The sequence below is a fragment of the Narcine bancroftii genome, chromosome 9, assembly GCF_036971445.1.
Source record: "Narcine bancroftii isolate sNarBan1 chromosome 9, sNarBan1.hap1, whole genome shotgun sequence".
Classification (NCBI taxonomy): Eukaryota; Metazoa; Chordata; class Chondrichthyes; order Torpediniformes; family Narcinidae; genus Narcine; species Narcine bancroftii.
This window is the reverse complement of record NC_091477.1, coordinates 110800661-110818999: the sequence shown is the minus strand read 5'-3', so window position 1 is coordinate 110818999 and position 18339 is coordinate 110800661. Positions and strand designations below refer to the sequence as shown.

Sequence of the window (18339 nt, the reverse complement as noted above, 5' to 3'; positions counted from 1 at the left end):
ATAAACAGAGTGGAGAGAGTGCAGAGAAGGTTTACCAGAATGTTACCTGGGTTTAAGCATCTAGAGTATAGGGAGAGATTAGGTCTTTATTCTTTGGAGCGTAGAAGGTTGAGAGGGGATTTGATAGAAGTATTTAAGATTATGAAAGGGATAGACAGAGTGGATGTGGATAGACTATTTCCGTTAAGAGGAGGAAAGATTAAAACAAGAGGACATAAGTTAAGAATTAAGGGGCAGAGGTTTAGAGGTAACATGAGGGGGAACTTCTTTACTCAGAGAGTAGTAGCCGTGTGGAATGAGCTTCCGGGAGAAATAGTGGCGGCGGAGTCAATTGTATTATTTAAGAAAAGGTTGGACAGGTATATGGATGAGAAGAAGATGGAGGGTTATGGGCATTGTGCAGGGAGGTGGGACTAGAGAGGGGTGTTTGGTTCGGTGCGGACTAGAAGGGCCTAATGGCCTGTTTCCGTGCTGTAATTGTTATGTTATGATGAAAAGTACGATTAATACCTGGAGAACCAGTTGGCCCACGAGGGCCCTCAGCGCCTATAGGACCAGGTAGGCCTCTTCCTGGTAGTCCGCGTTGACCTTTTGGCCCCTGGGAACCTTGGCTTCCAGGCTCACCTGTAAAATAGTTTCAGCATTTTTTATTTCCATCTGATTTCCAGCATCTGAACTTTTGTTCTGCTTTTGAGGCTTCTTACTGAACACAAAATAAATGAGCTTCACTGTCAAAGATGCTGTGTAAATGCCCTGCCCTTCTCTCCTCTCTGTCAAGCATGTCATTTGAAGAAGAATCAAAAACCTCCACACCTATCCCTTCTGAAATGATTATGTCCAAGTAAAGAAGAGATAGCATTTTTCCAGGACTACAGAGTATATTTACATAAATGTGAGTTAGAATAGAAGATAAGCATATTGAAATATTAAGATGGATACAGTAAAAGATGAAGGGAACATTTTGCTGGGAGTTCCTATGGGAATCATAAAGAAAGGATTAAGCCCCAGTGTCTGACATAAGCACTGTAAAATTATTTCTTACAATACAGTTTACAATCCATGTTTATACTAATATTAACCACATTAATATAGTTTACTTTGAGCGGAAAACCAAATTGTGAAGAATCAGTGGAAAGATAAGAGATTAGATTAAGTGAGTGGGCGAAGATCTGACAGATGGAGTACAATGTTGGGTAAATGTGAGGTTAGCCACTTTGGAAGGAAAAATGGAAGATCAAGTTACTATTGAAAAGGCAAGTGATTGCGACATACTGCCATGCAGAAGGTCTTGGGAATGCCTGTACGTGAATCACAAAAGGTTCATTGGCAGGTGCAGCAGGCGGTCAAGAAGGCAAATGGAATGTTGGCCTTCATTGCTGGAGGGATTGAGTTTAGGAGCAGAGATCTTATGCTGCGACTACTCAGGCTACTGGTGAGGCCACATCTGGAGTGCTGCGTGCAGTTCTGGTCTCCTTATTTGAGGAAGGCTTTGGAGGCGGTGCAGAGGCGGTTCACCAGGTTGATTCCAGAGATGAGGGAGCTAGCCAATGAGGAGAGATTGAGTCATCTGGGGCTGTACTTGCTTGAATTTAGAAACAAATTATGAAAGAAATAGACAAGATAGAGGGAGGAAAGTTGTTTCCATTGGTAGCGAAGACTAGAACTAGGGGACATAGCCTCAGGATTCGAGGTAGTAGATTTAGGATGGAGATAAGGAGGAACTGCTATTCCCAGAGGATGAGGAATCCATGGAATTCGCAGTGGAGTCAAGTCAAGCTTATTGTCATCTGATTGTAAAAGGACAATCCAACGAAATAGCGTTCACTGGTCCTAGGTGCAAAAACATGCAGATGTACAACCAGATATAACATGCATTCAGACAAATAAAACATATGCAGCACAAATGTTATATCTATAAAATAACTAAATATTGTTTTGTACAAATGAGAGTCTCGGATGGTTTGTGTGAGCCGTTCAGCAGTCTCACTGCCCTTGGGAAGAAGCTGTTCCTCAGCCTGGTGGTGCTGGCTCTGATATTCCTGTATCTCTTCCCTGGTGGGAGCAGCTGAAAGATGCTGTGTGCAGGGTGGAAGGGGTCCTCAATGATTTTGTACGCCCTCTTCAGACAACGATCCCAGTAGATCATTTCGATGATTGGAAGGGAGACTCCAGTGATCCTCTCTGCCACTCTTAGGGTCCTGTGCAGCAACTGCACCTCTCTGTGTTGCAGCCGGCCAGGGCGCTCTCAATAGAGTTCCCATTCTTCTTCTTGGCCTCCATTGCTCATGATTGACCATGGGGATTGTGACTCTGGTAGTTACTGGTTTGTTTAGCAGCATCGACTGCGGCTATGGAGGCCGGTCCTGGAACGGCAGGCTCTGCCACAATTGCTGCAAATATAGGGCACCATTGAATTGTTGTCCACTGCATGCTTTGATAAGCTCTCTGCTCCTCAAACTGACTCAAGATCACTCTTTTGCCTTGCTCTAGTTGTTGATGAAGAGTACCTCGCCATTTGTTGTGGTCATCTGCTTTATCGTCCCAGCACTCTGTGTTAATTTTAAGGCTTTCATGTCATGCTTGCAGAAGTCCTTGAAGTGAAGCTGGGGTCTACTAACGTTCCTCTTGCCTATTGCTAGATGACCTTTGGTAGACATGGCCCACGTCCAATGCCTGAGGGCTCCTATAGATGATTGACATAATGGTGGCCAGTGGCTTTGCGTGCTTCAATCTTCTCTGGAAGTCCAGTCGCTGTTATGCCTTCCTTACAAGTGAAGAGATGTTGAGTGTCCACATTAGGTCACTAGTTAAATCCAAGGAACTTGGTGCTCGCTACTCTCTCTAATACAGAGTTGCTGATGTGTGGTTCCTGGTCCTCCTGAAGTCCACGATCATCTCTTTTGTCTCTCTATGTTGAGACTCAAGTTGCTTCTCCCAAACCATTTCACAAGATTTTCTATCTCTTCTCTGTTGTGCGACTCCTCGTTGTTGCTGATGAGACAAACCACTGTTGTGCCACCTGCAAACTTGATGACACTGTTGGAGCTGGATCTGGTGATGCAGTTGTGGGTCAGTAGCATGAACAGGAGCAGGCTGAGCACACAGTCTGAAGTGCGCCAGTGCTCAGCGTGACGGTGCTCGACATTCCACCACTGTGGTCTTTCCATTAGGAAGTCCAGGATCCAGTTGCAGAGAGGACAACTTCTCCACCACCCTATGGGGAATGATCATATTAAATGCCGAGCTAAAGTCAATGAACAACAGCCTGGCATATGAGGTGCCGTTCTCCAGGTGGGCCAGGATGGAGTGAAGCAACAAGGCTATAGCATCATCTGTGGAATGGTTTCCTCTATAGGCAAATTGAAATGGATCTAGTGTCCCTGAAAGGTGTGCTTTGATGAGTTCTATTACCAGACGTTCAAAACATTTCATAATGGTGGAGGTCAGTGTCACAGGATGGCAGTCATTGGGGCCTGCTATTGTTACCCTCTCGGGTACCAGGGTGACAATGGCTCTCCTGATCCCTGTGGAATGAAGACTGCTGCAGTAGTGTTGAATATGTCCGTGAAGACCTCCGTCAATTGATTTGTGCAGTCCTTCAGTACCACCACTTTGTGTGGGTTCATCCTGATAGGGTTCTGCACTCCTCGACCGTGGCTAATGTGGGGGGCCCGTTCATCAGGGAGACATGGTAAATATATTTAAGACAAGGTTGTATAGATTTTTACATGGTAGGGGAATTAAGGTATATGGGGGAAAAAGACAGGTTGGGGAAATAAGCCTATTATCAGATCAGCCATGATCTCATTAAATGGTAGAGCTGGCTTGAGGGGCCAGATGGCCGACTCCTGCTCCTATTTCTTATGTCCTTGTGTTCTTTTCACTAACTTATCGGTAAACCACTCTGTCCATTATCTAATCTGATCTTTAAGCAAGGATATTGACCAGGAAATTTTACTAGAATATTAAAAATTGAAGCAGAGTTTCATACCTTTAGGACCTTGAGCCCCGTGATTACCAGAATGCCCTTTACATCCAGGAGGTCCAGAAGGGCCAGCATCACCCTTGTCTCCGGGCAGGCCCACCTTTCCTGGGGGACCTGGTGGGCCAGGATTTCCTGGTGGTCCACAGCTATTGCTACCCTGAAAATAAATGTTGGATTTGATGCCGTTTATTCATATCAAATACATTTGAAAAGAGTGTAAAATAATGCAGAGTTTTTTTTCTCTCATTGTCTTCTATATTTAAATTATGCCAAAGGCCATCCAAAAACATTTTTTTGCATGACAACAACTGTTAATGTTTATCCTTTTATACTTATTCACTTTTTGTGTCTTTTATGTACCTGCAGGTAGCAAGAATTTCATTGCATCTGCACATTGTATTCATAACCAGGTCACGTCACCATCACCTTCCAGACCTCCCGGCAAACCTCATCTTCCAATCACCAACTAAACCTGTGGGCCCCACCTCACAGTTTACCCTCCCCAACAATCGGATCTGTGAAGTTGATCTGATGAAAAATGCATGAAGAATTATGATGTAAAATCAGATGATCACTCTCACATTCCTATATAATTGTAGTATATTTCAATTCCAATAACATTCTGTGATAATATAAAGGTGCAATTGATATATAGCTTTGTATTCTGCTACAGCAGCACTTCCCAAACTGGGTTCTACGCAACCCAGGGGTTCAAAGGAAAGTCATAGGGGTTCTGTTGAAGAAATAACTGTCTGCGCGGGTGAAGCTGGTGCCTGTGGGCCAGAGTCTGTGCCGCGCTATTGCTGGGGTGACGTGTGCAGTGGTTTCTAGGAGCTGGCGGAGGCAGCCTGAAGATTTGCAGCGTGTGCGAGGAGGGTTGCTCTGAAGTACCGGTGCCCAGCCTGTGGTAAGTGAACAACGGGAGGGGTGTGCAACTAGCAGTGTCTAACATGGCAGGGGTAGTCCAGACCTATGGCAGAGAGTGAGGGGCAACAGAAATAGCTGGGCCCAAGGTGGGTAAGGTCATGGGGGTCTTATTAAAGCTCAGCCTAGGGCCCGGGTGGGCTAATCCCCTATTGGTGAGTTTATTTACTTTCTTACTATGCTTGTGTATATGCTAGGTCTTTTAAACAATAATTAACGTTCTGCAATTTCCAGGTGCTCCCTAAAAGGTTTCCATGAGCTAAAAGGTTTGGGAAACCCTTTGCTACAGTGTTAAACTTTGGCACCCACATCATCTCAGTAAATAGAACTGTGTAGAACTGAAAACTTTGCCATTATACTGTTTCCATGACCAGCTGCTTGTCTTCCTACCTATATTCATAGGAAAGCGTGAGCAATCACGTTTCAAAATTACAAGTCCACTGCAAGCTTTCAGAAGCAATGCCGGAGAATGATTCTACCGTGAGCAAAGCTGAGAAATTCCTGCTGATCTACCAACCTTGGGGCCTCTCGTTCCTGGTACTCCTGGTACTCCAGGTGCTCCTGCTCTTCCTGGAATTCCTGGAGGTCCGATTAATCCTTTAAGGCCTTGGTTACCTATTAACAAAACAAGTATACAGAAAATAATAACTTGGGGGATATGATTTGATAGGTGATTAAGATCAAGACAAGGGAAAATTCATATTGGCTCAGATTGATGAAAAGTTGGTTAAAATGTAATATTCGAGGATACCAATCCATGATAAAGATTATTGGGTCTTTCACTTCCTGGTGTATTATGTTACTTGATAATTGCACCAAAATGCACCATCAAGTCACTGTAGAGTTACGTGAGTTGCCATTTCTTTCAGTCCACTTTGGAATTTGCCTCCAATCAGTAGGAAGATAAATGCCACCCCTGCCAACATTGAGCTGCCAATTTCGCACGTAGACTTCCACTGTGTTTAAATGCATGAAAAGTGCTTGCCCATTGGCTACATCATCAGTAACACAATGTGGTCAAGCGAACGTGTTAACCCACATGTTACTCGCACTGGGTGCCTTCACATTCTCCAAACTTGTAGAATGACAGGAGTTGAAATTTATTGTCAATCACTAATGTGATCATTAATTATCTATCTTTTATATTTATTATTGCTTTCCATACGAGAGTAACTCTAATGAATATTATTTTCATACTGTGATGCATCCAGCAAGTACGGAGAGCAGGGGAAATGTTGCATGTTATAGCAGCTAGTTAGTTCCATACAGTAAGACTAGAATAGTATAATACCTTCCTCACATGATATTATTGATACCACCTGCAGCAAATCCACTTACTTAGTATTTATTGTTAAGCCTTGTGTGGAGAAAGAAACTTGTACCTGTGTAGATGCATGTCATAAGTCAAGGCATAAAATATAACAGTTGGGACTTAATGTGCCAATTTTACAAAGCACTAGCTAAGCCACATTGTGTTCAATCCTAGAGCATAAAGGGGATTTATCAGGATGGTACCTAGATTGGTAAGAGATTGGGTCTGTTGGGTTTGTTTTCCTTGAGCAAAGGATGACCTGAAAGAGGCACTCAAGATTATGAGAGGCATAAATGAGGTTCTCAACATTTTTCCTCCAGTGGGGCTCTCGATAACAAGAGGAGATAGGTTTCAGGTAGAGGAAACAACTTTTAAAGGGATCTGAAGGAACAATTAACATCTAAATCAGGAGTGGGCAACTTTTTTTTTTAAAAAAGCACACTCTCCCTTAAGTATTCCCTATACCATAAGTGCTCTGTGATTAGTAAGGGATTACTTAAGGTGGTCTGTGAGTGGAAAGAAAAAAATTGTAAATCATTTTTAATTGCACATAATTGACTCGTTATGTGTATGGTTTCATAACTCCAAAGGAAATAGTCCAATGACAATTTTTCTCAAGCAAAATATTTCAGTAACAATTGGGTCTAGAGCAGTGGTTCTCAACCTTCCCTTCCCACTCACATACCACCTTCAGCAACCCCTTACTAATCACAGAGCACTTTTGATGTAGGGATTGCTGAAGGTTGAATGTGAGTTGGTTAAAAAAAAAGTTGCCCACAACTGATCTAAAGTATGTTGCCAGACAAAGTGGTGTAATCATTACTTAGAGACATTTAGATAAGTCCTTGAATAGGCAAAACATCAGAGTACAGATTGAATGCAGTCAAAAAGGATAACTGTAGAAGGGCAGAATGGCTGGCTAACTTTAGATTACAGTGAGCCTTGAGGTAATACACCAGACTGCCTCAATGAAAAATGGACCTCAATCCTGGTACTGTTTGAAGTTTGACTGAGCATAGAGCTCACAGATTCTGATTTTTAGAATTCCAATATCTGAAGATAAGCATTATATGGGGAAGACAATTATTGCAATTCTCAAATCATAAAATGCACTTGTTTTAATCCACTTGTACTAGCTTACCCGAGCTTTAGGATGCACAAAGAGGACCTGAAGAAAATACAAGAAGCCACAGAAAAGTGCTGTACCTTTGGGGCCAGGAGGCCCTGGCAGTCCTCTCTCTGATGGACCTATGTCTCCTTTCTCTCCCATAGCGCCTGGATGACCAAGACAGCCTGGAGGCCCAGGATCACCTGCAAACACCACATTGAAAGTTTACACCAGCTCACCCCAGCACAGGATCAGGGGGTTGTTGCTGGAAAACGGATATTTCAGGTTAAACACCACCAGTGAGCAGTGAAAGCCCCAGCTCCACATCAGAGGTCCGTGAGCTTTCTAAACTATTGGAGATTCCCAACTGACCAATCTCATCCAGCAGCATCAGTCTGTGCAATCTATCATTAATTTGAAGTTTCATTTTTAGTTGCTCTACCAAACTTAATTATATTTGATTTGGATGAGGCTAAAAAGACATGCAAGGTGGGAAGAACACCTTGCGAACTTAATATGATTTTGATGAAAAGAAGTTAGTCTTAGAAGCTAGTGAGTTTTTAAAAGGGTGCGAGAGAGAGAGAGAAAAAAACAAGGTTCTGAATCTAAAAAGGATAACACTGAATAACAAAATTGCATTGGGCATTGATCCTCTGATCTCCCCTGCCCAACTTGCCTCTGACCTCCCCTGCCTGCCAGACCTCATCCCTGCCCTTACCCTCTGGCTTCCCTTCCCCCTCACACCACCAACCACCCTCCCACCCCCTCAGGTCCACCCAACACCCTCCCTCTTGTGCCTTCCTTCCCATATTCACCATAACCGTGCCTGTGGACCTGTGCTCTTCTCCCCTCTATTTTATTTAGGACCTGCCTATACATTGATGAATGGCTCAGGCCTGAAACATCAGTTATGTACCTTTAACTTTACTATATAAAGAATGCAGTGTGACCTGCTGAGTTTCTCCAGCATTGTGTTTTTTTTAGTTCTTCCATTTTGCTGATGCAATGTTTGCTTAGAACTTGTTCCATCCTTCCTGCTGGATCTTACCTTCAGCACCTTGAGGCCCAAACTTTCCTCTTTCTCCACGAAGCCCTGGGGGTCCTGGGCCATTCTTGCATTCACACCTCTGTCCTTTTTCACCTGAAGCAGAGACCATTGGAGAATGATTGAAGCAACACCATGACTGTTCAAAGTTACCTTCGATCAGCTGAGAAGAAACAGAGTTCATCTTTTTTAAATGAATTTTTTCCCCCCTCTACAGTTAGCGTTAGCCTTCTATGGATCCGCACAACCTTTGGTTGATTAGGGTGTGGTAAACCATTGTTACGTATAATTGTCTGGTCAGGTGCACCTATTGGCCAGTTGTACCTGTGGCCCCTCCCCACAGGCTGCTGTATAAAGGTGACTGTACCACAGCCCCCTGCAGCTCAGTGTAGGACAACTGAACAGTATGGATGTGCTTGTGTTCTTAAATAAATAAAAGCCTATTGGTTTCTCTTCAATCGTCTTTTGAGCAATTGATGGGAAGTGGGAGGAGGGAGGTGGGGGGGGGTTGGTGGTATTTGCAGATCAAAATCTCTCAGCTGGCATAAAGCTCATGTTCACACAGTCAGCAGTGATCTTTGCCCCACAATATGATTTAGGGTCCTGAATGGTGAACATCACACCTCAAGACCCCAGCAAAATGCTTCCAAAACTGTCTCAATAAAATCCTCCAAATCCACAGGAAGGAAGACATCCACATTAGTGTCCTCTCCCAGGCCAACATACCGCCCCCCACCATTGTCCAAAATATTAGTAATATGTCTTTGCTTTTTATGGACACTGTGAGTCCTTCTGAGTTCCTCCAGCATTTCTGTATGCTTTTACCTCCCTTATCGAGGCCTTGGCCTTGGAAGATCACCTTGCTTGCACATCCAGCCCCCCAGAACACCCACTAAATTACAAACTCTGTCATGGGAAGAGATCACAAGGCAAAGGAAAAGACTGATGAATGAGCTCAAAGCTTCATGAAGAAATGCAACATCCCCTCTGACCCCTGGGAATCCCTATCCCATGACCATTCAAGGTGATGAAGGAGCTCCTGGTTGCGAATATTGAGGTCCTACATGGCAGACCGAAAGTGCTCACTCCCCCCCCCACAATACAAACACACCCCTCTTGGTCACCTCTGGTCCTATTTGTGGACGTCTACACCTCCCGTGTTGAACTCATAACCCTACCTTAGAACCCACAAAAATGGTTCAAGTCATCCTCAGTCTCATGAATGCCCACTGAGATATAGATACATGATTATTGAAGTCCATTTGCTACCTAGTCCAGGCCAAAAATATTTCAAGGGTGAGACAAGAGAGTTATTGTCAGAAGCTCTTGATAATTGTGGTGAGGGATAATATGATTCCCATTTAACATCCACACACTTGCACTTCCACACTAACTATATTCACTGGTGGTCATCAGGAATACCTGACTGCATTCCTGAGGAGGATGAAGCGTCTCAATAGAGGCCAATTCAGACAAGCAGGGAACAAACCTGGCACTTTTGTTGAATGTGAAGCTTAATGGTTAGCAGTCATGTTCTAAAGAGGGGAGGTGCTGTAACATTGCAGGCAGCACGTGCTGGTAACTCTTCAGGTGAAAATGCCCAATTTTCCTTCACTGCTACAAGTGCAAGGATGAACCAAAATGTATGTTACTTGAGGCTCTACACAATTACGGTTCAGGGTTTACTGCTGCCCCTAAATCCCCATGTTGGAGAGGACCTGTGCTCCTGCTAATTCACACGACCTGCTAGGCACTGGGGACAAAGCTCTGTAGCCGTCAATTAACATGGCCCTGTCTTCCAGCAAAGTAGAAAGGGAGAAAGAGGAAGAGCCATGACCTTGGAGCCACCAATGACATCTCAGATATTCATCGACTGTGTCAAGGCAGAGGAGATGCAGCACCAGGAGTCCCACAGGGTTACATACTTAGCATCCTGCTTGACTCGATTGCACACCTATATCTGTGGGGCTCGGTTCGACAACACCATTCATAAATTTTCTGATGATGCTACCACTGTATCAAAAGGGGTGATGGGTCAGGATGCAGGAGGGAGATTGAAAACTTGGCTGGGTGGTCCACCAACAGCAACCTTGCCCTCAATGTCATCAAAACCAAGAAACTGATTGTAGACTTTTGGAAGGGAAAACCAGAGGTGTACAATCCAGTGATTATTGAGGGAATGAGAGGGTGAGTCACCATCTTGGAGGATCTTTCCTGGACCCAACATGCTAATGGCATTGTGAAGAAAGCACGTCAACGCCTCTACTTCATTAGGAGTTTGCAGAGGTTCGGTACCACATCAAAAACCTTGGCAAAATCCTGCAAGTGTGTAGTGGAAAATATGCTGACCTGGTATGAGGGCACCGATACTTCTGAGTGGAAAGCCCTGCAAAAGGTAGTGGACACAGCCCAGTATATAACAGGAAAAAAGCTCCCCACCATCGAGAAAATCTACATGGATCACTGCTGTATTGTATTGTCTTTTTAATTTATTTTAAGTAGCTTACCATTATAATCTTTTCGTTACAAGTACCCATACAGCTTCAGCAAGTAAGAATTTCAGTTCATATGTACATTGTACAATATATATGAGAATAAACTCATCATGATCATTGATTATTTGACAGTTGTTACATGGATCAGAGAGCAGCAGCAATCACCAAGGATCCACAGCACCCAGCATATGGTCTGTTCCCCCTGCTGCTATCAAGACAGAGGCATAGGTGCCACAAGATTTGTACTATCAGGTTCAAGAACAGTTGCTACCCCTCTACCATCTGACTTCAAAGTAACAGTCAATCAGAGACTCATTTAAAGATTCTTATTTTGCACATTATTTATTGCTGAATATTTATTTTCTGTATTGCAGTTTGTTTACATTTATTTCTTTGCTTACATTTCTCTCTTTTGTATATATATATATAACTTTCTTGAGTACAGCTTACAGTTACCAATAAATAGAAATTCTGCCTGGCCCACAGGAACAAGAATCTCAGGGTGTTATGTGATGTCATGTATGAACTTTGACAATAAATTTGAACTCTCTCTCTTTCCTTAACTTTGCAAATGGAGATAGGTCAAGAAAATTACCCTCTTTAAATTAGTTGCTTGAAATTCCCAGTCCTGTCACATAGTCCTGGCAGCCATCATCATAAAGGACCTCCAACATCCTGATCACAATCTCATCTCACATCAGGCAGAAGGTATAGAAAACATGCGCCTCTCACATCAGGAACCTCCCCTTGGAATGCTAATCTGTTTGCTTTATGGTAAGTCTTGTTTTTGCACTAGGATTTCTGTGAATATTTATTATTTATCTCATGTATTGTCTTTTTAATTTATTTTAATTAGCTTACCATTATAAGCTTTTCGTTACAAGTACCCATACAGCTTCAGCAAGTAAGAATTTCAGTTCATATGTACATTGTACAATATATATGAGAATAAACTCATCATGATCATTGATTATTTGACAGTTGTTATAAATTGAAATGTATATAATAAATTGAAGTGGAATACAAAGTAATTCACAAGACAAAGGAACAGAAGCAGGCCACTAGGCCCATTGAGTCTGTTCCGTAAATCTACATTAAGCTACGCTACACTAGTTCCAATTTCCGGCCTTTACCCCATATCCCTTGACGTCCTCACTAATGAGATACTTGTCTATTTCTTGTTTAAATACTCCCAGTGATCTGGCTTCCACTGCTGTATGCGGCAGTGAGTTCCACAGATCCACGACCCTCTGGCTAAAGAAGTTCTTTCTAATCTCTGTTTTATATGGATAACCTCTAATTTTCAGCTATGACCCCTTGTCCTTGATTCACCCACCAAGGGAAACATCTTACCCGCATCCACCCTAACTAAACCTTTCAAAATATGAAATGCCTCTATGAGATCTCCTCTCATTCTCCTATACTCCAATGAATACAACCCAAGAGCTGCCAAACGCTCCTCTTACATTAGCCTTCATTCCGGGAATCATCCTAGTAAATCTCCTCTGTACCCTCTCCAACAACATCACATCCTTTCTAAGATAGGCGGCCCAAAACTGCACACAGCACTCCAAATGAGGTCTCACCAGTGCCCTATAGAGGCTTTACATAGCCTCATTAAAAGCTTCACTCAAAAATCCTAATCATTCAAATAATTACTGCAGGGAGATACGTAGCTTAAGATTCTGTTTGGAATTTAAATTGGTGCAAAAAAAAAATTAAACTCATGTCAATTCCAAACCATCATACATACCTGGGAGACCCTTACTTCCAGGGAAGCCAAGTTTTCCAGGGTTGCCTTTGAGACCTGGTGCACCTGTAGGTCCAATTCCTGGTGGCCCTGGGGCACCCATAGGTCCCCGGATACCAGGGCCTCCAGGGGGTCCAGGAGGACCCACCTCACCCCAGGGTGGAAATAGCATCTGCAAATAAATTAATCAAATGTCAATCTACTTCATGTTTAAATAGTGCAAAATGTAGAGCCGTTGCTGCTACGCAGTGCAGAATCCTAACTGCAAGGGTATGAACATTTGTGTTAAACATGGTACAGTAAAACCTCTCTTACCAGGAATTCAATCCCTGAAGAAAATAGGTTAAAAACACATTTAAAATTGGCACGCCTCACCATCAGTTCACCAATCATACAACTCGTAATCACAGGCAACCAGAAAATACACTTATCGGGCATCTGGATACCAGGTGTTTTACTGTATTTTAGAGATTCATCTTTGGGAATGTAGACAATGCATATACAGCTCATCCAACATTGTTCTTGAACTGCAATGCTTAAACAGTTCAATTAAACTCCCAGCCTCTTGACCCACCACGGATAAAGTGCATTGAAACACAAGCAATGGCAAGAGCCTCAGTGGGCATCCCTCTTCTTTGCCTCTCATAGCCACTTAAATCATGAAAGATGTGGGCAACTTGCTGCTGATGTTGAATGGACCCGTATTTCCAGGATTTGGAATTATGCTAGACTTAAATGTTAAATTATAGGCAACAGAACCTCAACTCTGCAGCAGGATGCTGCATCCCAGCTAAGCACGCAATGGAAGGGCTTACAGAGAAATACCTTTAAAGGACATGGCAATTTACTCAGAATGGTGGGTGCCTGGAATGCATTGCTGGGGGAGGTGGTGGAGGCTGGTACAATAGGAACATTCAAAAGACTCTTAGACAGTCACATGGGTGCAAGAAAAATAGAGGGTTATGGGTATGAGGTTGAGAAGGATTAGATTGTTGTGGAGTAGGTTGACAGAAGTCTGCACAACATCGTGGGCTGAAGGGCCTGTGCTGGGCTGTAAAGTTCTCTAATGGTAAGCAATGATTTTGAAATCATTCTCTGCAATATTTCTCCTTTGCTCCCTTTGCCCTGGTGAAGGTCTATGCCACTTATTCTGTGAATTCACCTCATTTTCCATCGGCAGAAATAGGCGCTATCACGATGACAGCTGACCAGAGCTTCCTCAGAAATCACCTGCTAGCTGCAGTGCACATGGCAGCATGTACCAAGCTTCTGCCCCTAGGTGCTGCACTGTGGGAATATAGAATCTGATGGAACTTGGTTGCAAGATGTCTCGCTCCACCCCTGCATTCAAATGTTGACTCCAGGGGAATTCTATATGTTGCTATGCTGACTGCACACATACAATTTGTATCTAGTCCTTCAGTTCTTTTTCTTCTTCTTACATGGTCCATTGGAGTCAACAATGACCTGCCTTCACTCCAGTTCTGTGGATTGGGAGGTGACTGATGAGACCGATATAGGACAGGGGTAGGAGGTGCCAATCCTGAATCATTATCCACACCTTTGTGTACCTGAGCTCGATATGGAGAGCCCAGCTTTCCAGCCTCCGCATCCTGGAAGGGACGATGGTCAGATTTCTTTATCTCTGCCCATTGTCCCTTCTCAGAGGGATAGAGGTGACTAGTGAGCAAATGGTCAAAGCAAATTGCAGGTTGAACATAATGACAGTGATTTAAATTTAGACATACAGCGTGAACAGGCCCTTCTGGCCCATGAGCCCATGCTGCCCCTGTAATATTTTGAGAGGAGGGAGGAAACCTCAAGGAAACATACACATATACATGGAGAGCATTCTGGCTGGTGGCATCTCAGTCTCGTATGGAGGTGCCAATGCTCAGGACAAGAAAAAACTTCAGAGCATTGTTAACTCGGCCTGTGACATCAGACACTAGACTTTACTTAATTGAGGACATCTACGATGTCGTAAGATAGCAGCTTCTATCCTCAAGGTCCCCCACCACACAGGCCATGCCCTTGTCACTCTGCTCCCATCGGGAAGGTACAGGAGCCTGAAGATGGACACTCAGCAGCGCAAGGACAACTTATTTCCCTCTGCCATCAGATTTGTGAATGAACAATGAACCATTCTCATTCCCTTACTTTATTTTTTTTCTTGCGCTATTTTGTAATGTGGTTTATATAAATGTTTGCACTATTGATGCTGCCTCAAAGCAACGAATTTCATGATACATTCATGGCAATAAATTCTGATTCTGAAACTAGACCATTCAGAGGAAACTTACGCAGACATGGGAGAACATACAAGCTCCTTACAGACAGCGCCGGATTCGAACCCCTGTCGCTGGAGCTGTAACAGTGTTTCGCTAACCACTACTTTAATGAGCTGATAAATGGAACTTTATAAATTTAAATTTAGACATACAGCACAGTGAGAGGCCCTTTCGGTCCACAAGCCCATGAGTCCCAATTACACTCAATTGTTTTGAAGGGTGGGAGGAAACTGGAGCACCCAGAGGAAACCAATGCAGACATGGGGAGAATGTACAAACTCTTCAGACGGCGTGGGATTCGAACCCCAGTCCCAATTGCTGGTGCTGTAACAGCGTTGAGTTAACCACTATGCTAACTCTTCAGCCAGAACAAAAGTTAACACAAATCACATCGTGCGTAAATACATTAATCATTACTAATAATACATTAAAGCATCATTTTCTAAAAATATTTATTTACCTACTCTGTTACCTCCTAAATACTCATTCAAGCTGACGAATTGGTCCTTGGATCCTATTCTCACATATATTTGCTTCAGTCCAGATTTTTGATGATTCTCTAGTGTAAAGCTGGAAAGTCCAAGCAAGACTGGGCCACACTGATGGACTGGATGGCAAGTCAATTGACAGCGCAACCTCCCCAATCGGTTAGTAATTTCCACCCTTCTGACTCCAAGCAAGTCTGGGCCTTGGATTTCAATGGCTGGGTGCTGGTGGTATCGTTGGAATTGCTGCCATTTCAGCTTGAGCAGAAGCCACTTCAAGTGACTATCTGCCCCTGACTGGATGGAGAAGAATAGAGCACCTCATGACTTGGAGATGGTTCAGTCAATTGAGTAAGGACTTCAGTCAGGTCCAGGAGAATGAGGAGGGATCATCAGGTTATTTGATAATCACACAGGCCATCTTGTATCATTTCGACAAAAATGTGTTTTGAACCATGGCAGGTGAGAAAAAGTAAATCAGAAGCTTTGAAAGAAATTGCACCAGAAAAGATGGTGATGACTTTGAGGGAGGTTCCATCTGGGGACCATATGACAATGAGGGATTGAGTTTAGGAGCAGAGAGGTTATGCTACAACTGTACAAAGTACTGGACAAGCCGCATCTTAAGTACTGTGTGCAGTTCTGGTCTCCTTTCTTGAGGAAGAATGTACTAGCTTGGGAGCCGGTGCAGAGGAGGTTCACGATGTTGATTTCAGTGATGAGGGGGTTAGCCTATGAGATTTTTTTTTGAATATTTTAATTTTCATAGACTCAAAAAAGGTTATATGGTTTGTTTGAATTTTACAACGTTCATGTAGCGTACGAGGAGAGATTGAGCCACCTGGGACTATACTCGCTGGAATTTAGAAGAATGAAAGGGGATCTTATAGAAACAAATAAGATTATGAAAGGCATAGATAAAATAGAGGTAGATAACTTGCTTCCGTGGTGGGGCAGCCCAAAACCAGGGGTATTAGCCTCAAGATTCAGGGTAGTAGATTTAGGTCGGAGATTAAGAAGAACTGCTTTTCTCAGAGGATGGTGAATCTATCAATTCAGTGCCCATTCAAGCAGTAGAGGCTACCTCAGTAAATATATTTAAGAAAAGGTTGGATTATTTTTTTCATAGTAGGGGAATTGAGGGATATGGGAAAAGGTCAGGTAGGAGGAGCAAAGCCTCTCATCAGATCAGTCATTACCTCAATGAATGGTGGAGCAGGCTCGACAGCTGGATGGTCGACTCCTGCTCCTGTTTTTTATAGTCATAAAACGGGTGGAAAACCCTTCTCACTAAAGTCGATGCAGTGGCCAAGAGAAGAAGCTGGCTGTGGTAGCTTAGTAGAAATTGGGTCCTCATGGCCAAGAGGAGCTTGGAGAGGAAATGGGGACAGAATCCAGAACAGCACAATTTCCAGACTTGAGCAGAGATGAACTTCGAAGTTTTGCAAAATGGACTGCAGGAAGTGTGAGAATTTCCAGGGAAGGATGGCTGGATGCTGAGGGAGGATATGGTTGGAAACAGGCCTTTTGAGTCCATACCACTGATCAACCACTTAAATACACTCTACTTCTACAATGATTCCATTCTTCCTCTCCCCGCATTTTCCTGGATTTCACCATCCACTTGCTCACTAGATAGAATTTACAGTGGCCAACTGACCTACCAACCCTCGTCTTTAGGAGCTAGGTGGAAACAAATATGGTAATAGGGAGAATGTGCCAACTCAACGCAGGTAGCACCTGAGATCAGGCCTCCGCTGCTGTGAGGAATTTCTATCAGTATTGCCAATGTGCTGCCCTAATATCAGTCCACGAGCCCCTTTCCCTTCCTCAGAGGAAATTGAGAGGAAAAGGTGAGCAAATGGTAAAAAACAAGTGATATGTTGGAAGTACTGACTGGGTCACCCTTGATTCCTCGGGGTCCCTGCGGGCCTGCTTGACCAAGTCTTCCATCGACTCCTGGTCTTCCAATGTTTCCAGTGATACCCAGATCACCCTTGTCTCCTTTTAAACCTTGTTTACCATCGATCCTTCCATAGCCCTTTGGTCCTGGAAATCCTTTAAGACCCGAAGGCCCCGGAGAACCCTGGAATATTTTGATTGGAACAAAATTAAATCAATTAAATGAAGACTGGGGGAAAAAATAGATTTCGTTCATGGCTTTTTTGTTTGGTTGGGGAAACAAATTGCAAACTTTCTTTTTATTTTTTTCTGCCGAATTTAGGTTTTCAATTTTATGACAGAATGGGGAAATGTGTCTTATCGAAGGGTTGTTGTCAAGAAGCAACTTTTGTTAAGAGCCATTTTTTACCAGTAGGGTATAGATTAAGTTGGTTATAAGGAAATGGATGAGTGACAAGTTACTTACTTTATCATTGTTCCCAGATATTAAGATGGCTTAACATATCCTCTGAATACTGCATGCTCCACTTTCTTGAGAAAAGCTTAAAACATACTAAAAGAGCTATGCCCCCCTGTCACTCACACTTCTCCCCCCTTCAGTCATACAGAAGATATGAGCTTGAAAACACAAACATCCAGATTCAAAGACAGTTTCTTCCTTATCAGAATCTTAAATGGACCCCCCCCCCCCCAACCCATGGTAAAAGATGATGGCCCAGCACTGTTTTAACAGTATGTTTCTCTGCAGCCTGCACCCTTGACTTTTTGAAATACTGTACCCAGAACTTTAGTTTATTATTGCACTACCTCCCTATACTTAAATATGAGTTGACTTGCTTGGATAGCGTGCAAAACAAATGTTTTTCTTTTTTTTTAAATTTTTTATTTTTCACACCATAAATCACATTAGCCATGATATACACTTTTTCTTTTTCACACATATACAGTGACTTTTTCTCCCCCCCCCCCTCCTCCCAAGCCACCCCCCCACCCCCCCCTCATCCATTTTAGGTATACAATCTAGGTTGCATTAAACCAGTCA

The 18339-nt window shown here is 43.2% G+C and overlaps 1 protein-coding gene across 1 annotated transcript in view; it reads right to left on the bottom strand.

Moving 5' to 3' along the window:
• LOC138743606 (collagen alpha-5(IV) chain-like) overlaps window positions 1-18339 on the bottom strand; it is a 138334-nt gene that overhangs the window by 43632 nt on the left and 76363 nt on the right. Inside the window, exons 25-31 of the mRNA XM_069899121.1 lie at window positions 17293-17481; window positions 12623-12791; window positions 8378-8470; window positions 7428-7532; window positions 5427-5524; window positions 3992-4142; window positions 511-624 (exon numbers count right to left, since the gene is read on the bottom strand). Of these exons, the coding sequence (XP_069755222.1) occupies window positions 511-624; window positions 3992-4142; window positions 5427-5524; window positions 7428-7532; window positions 8378-8470; window positions 12623-12791; window positions 17293-17481 (919 nt within the window). The remainder of the gene's footprint in view (window positions 1-510; window positions 625-3991; window positions 4143-5426; window positions 5525-7427; window positions 7533-8377; window positions 8471-12622; window positions 12792-17292; window positions 17482-18339) is intronic.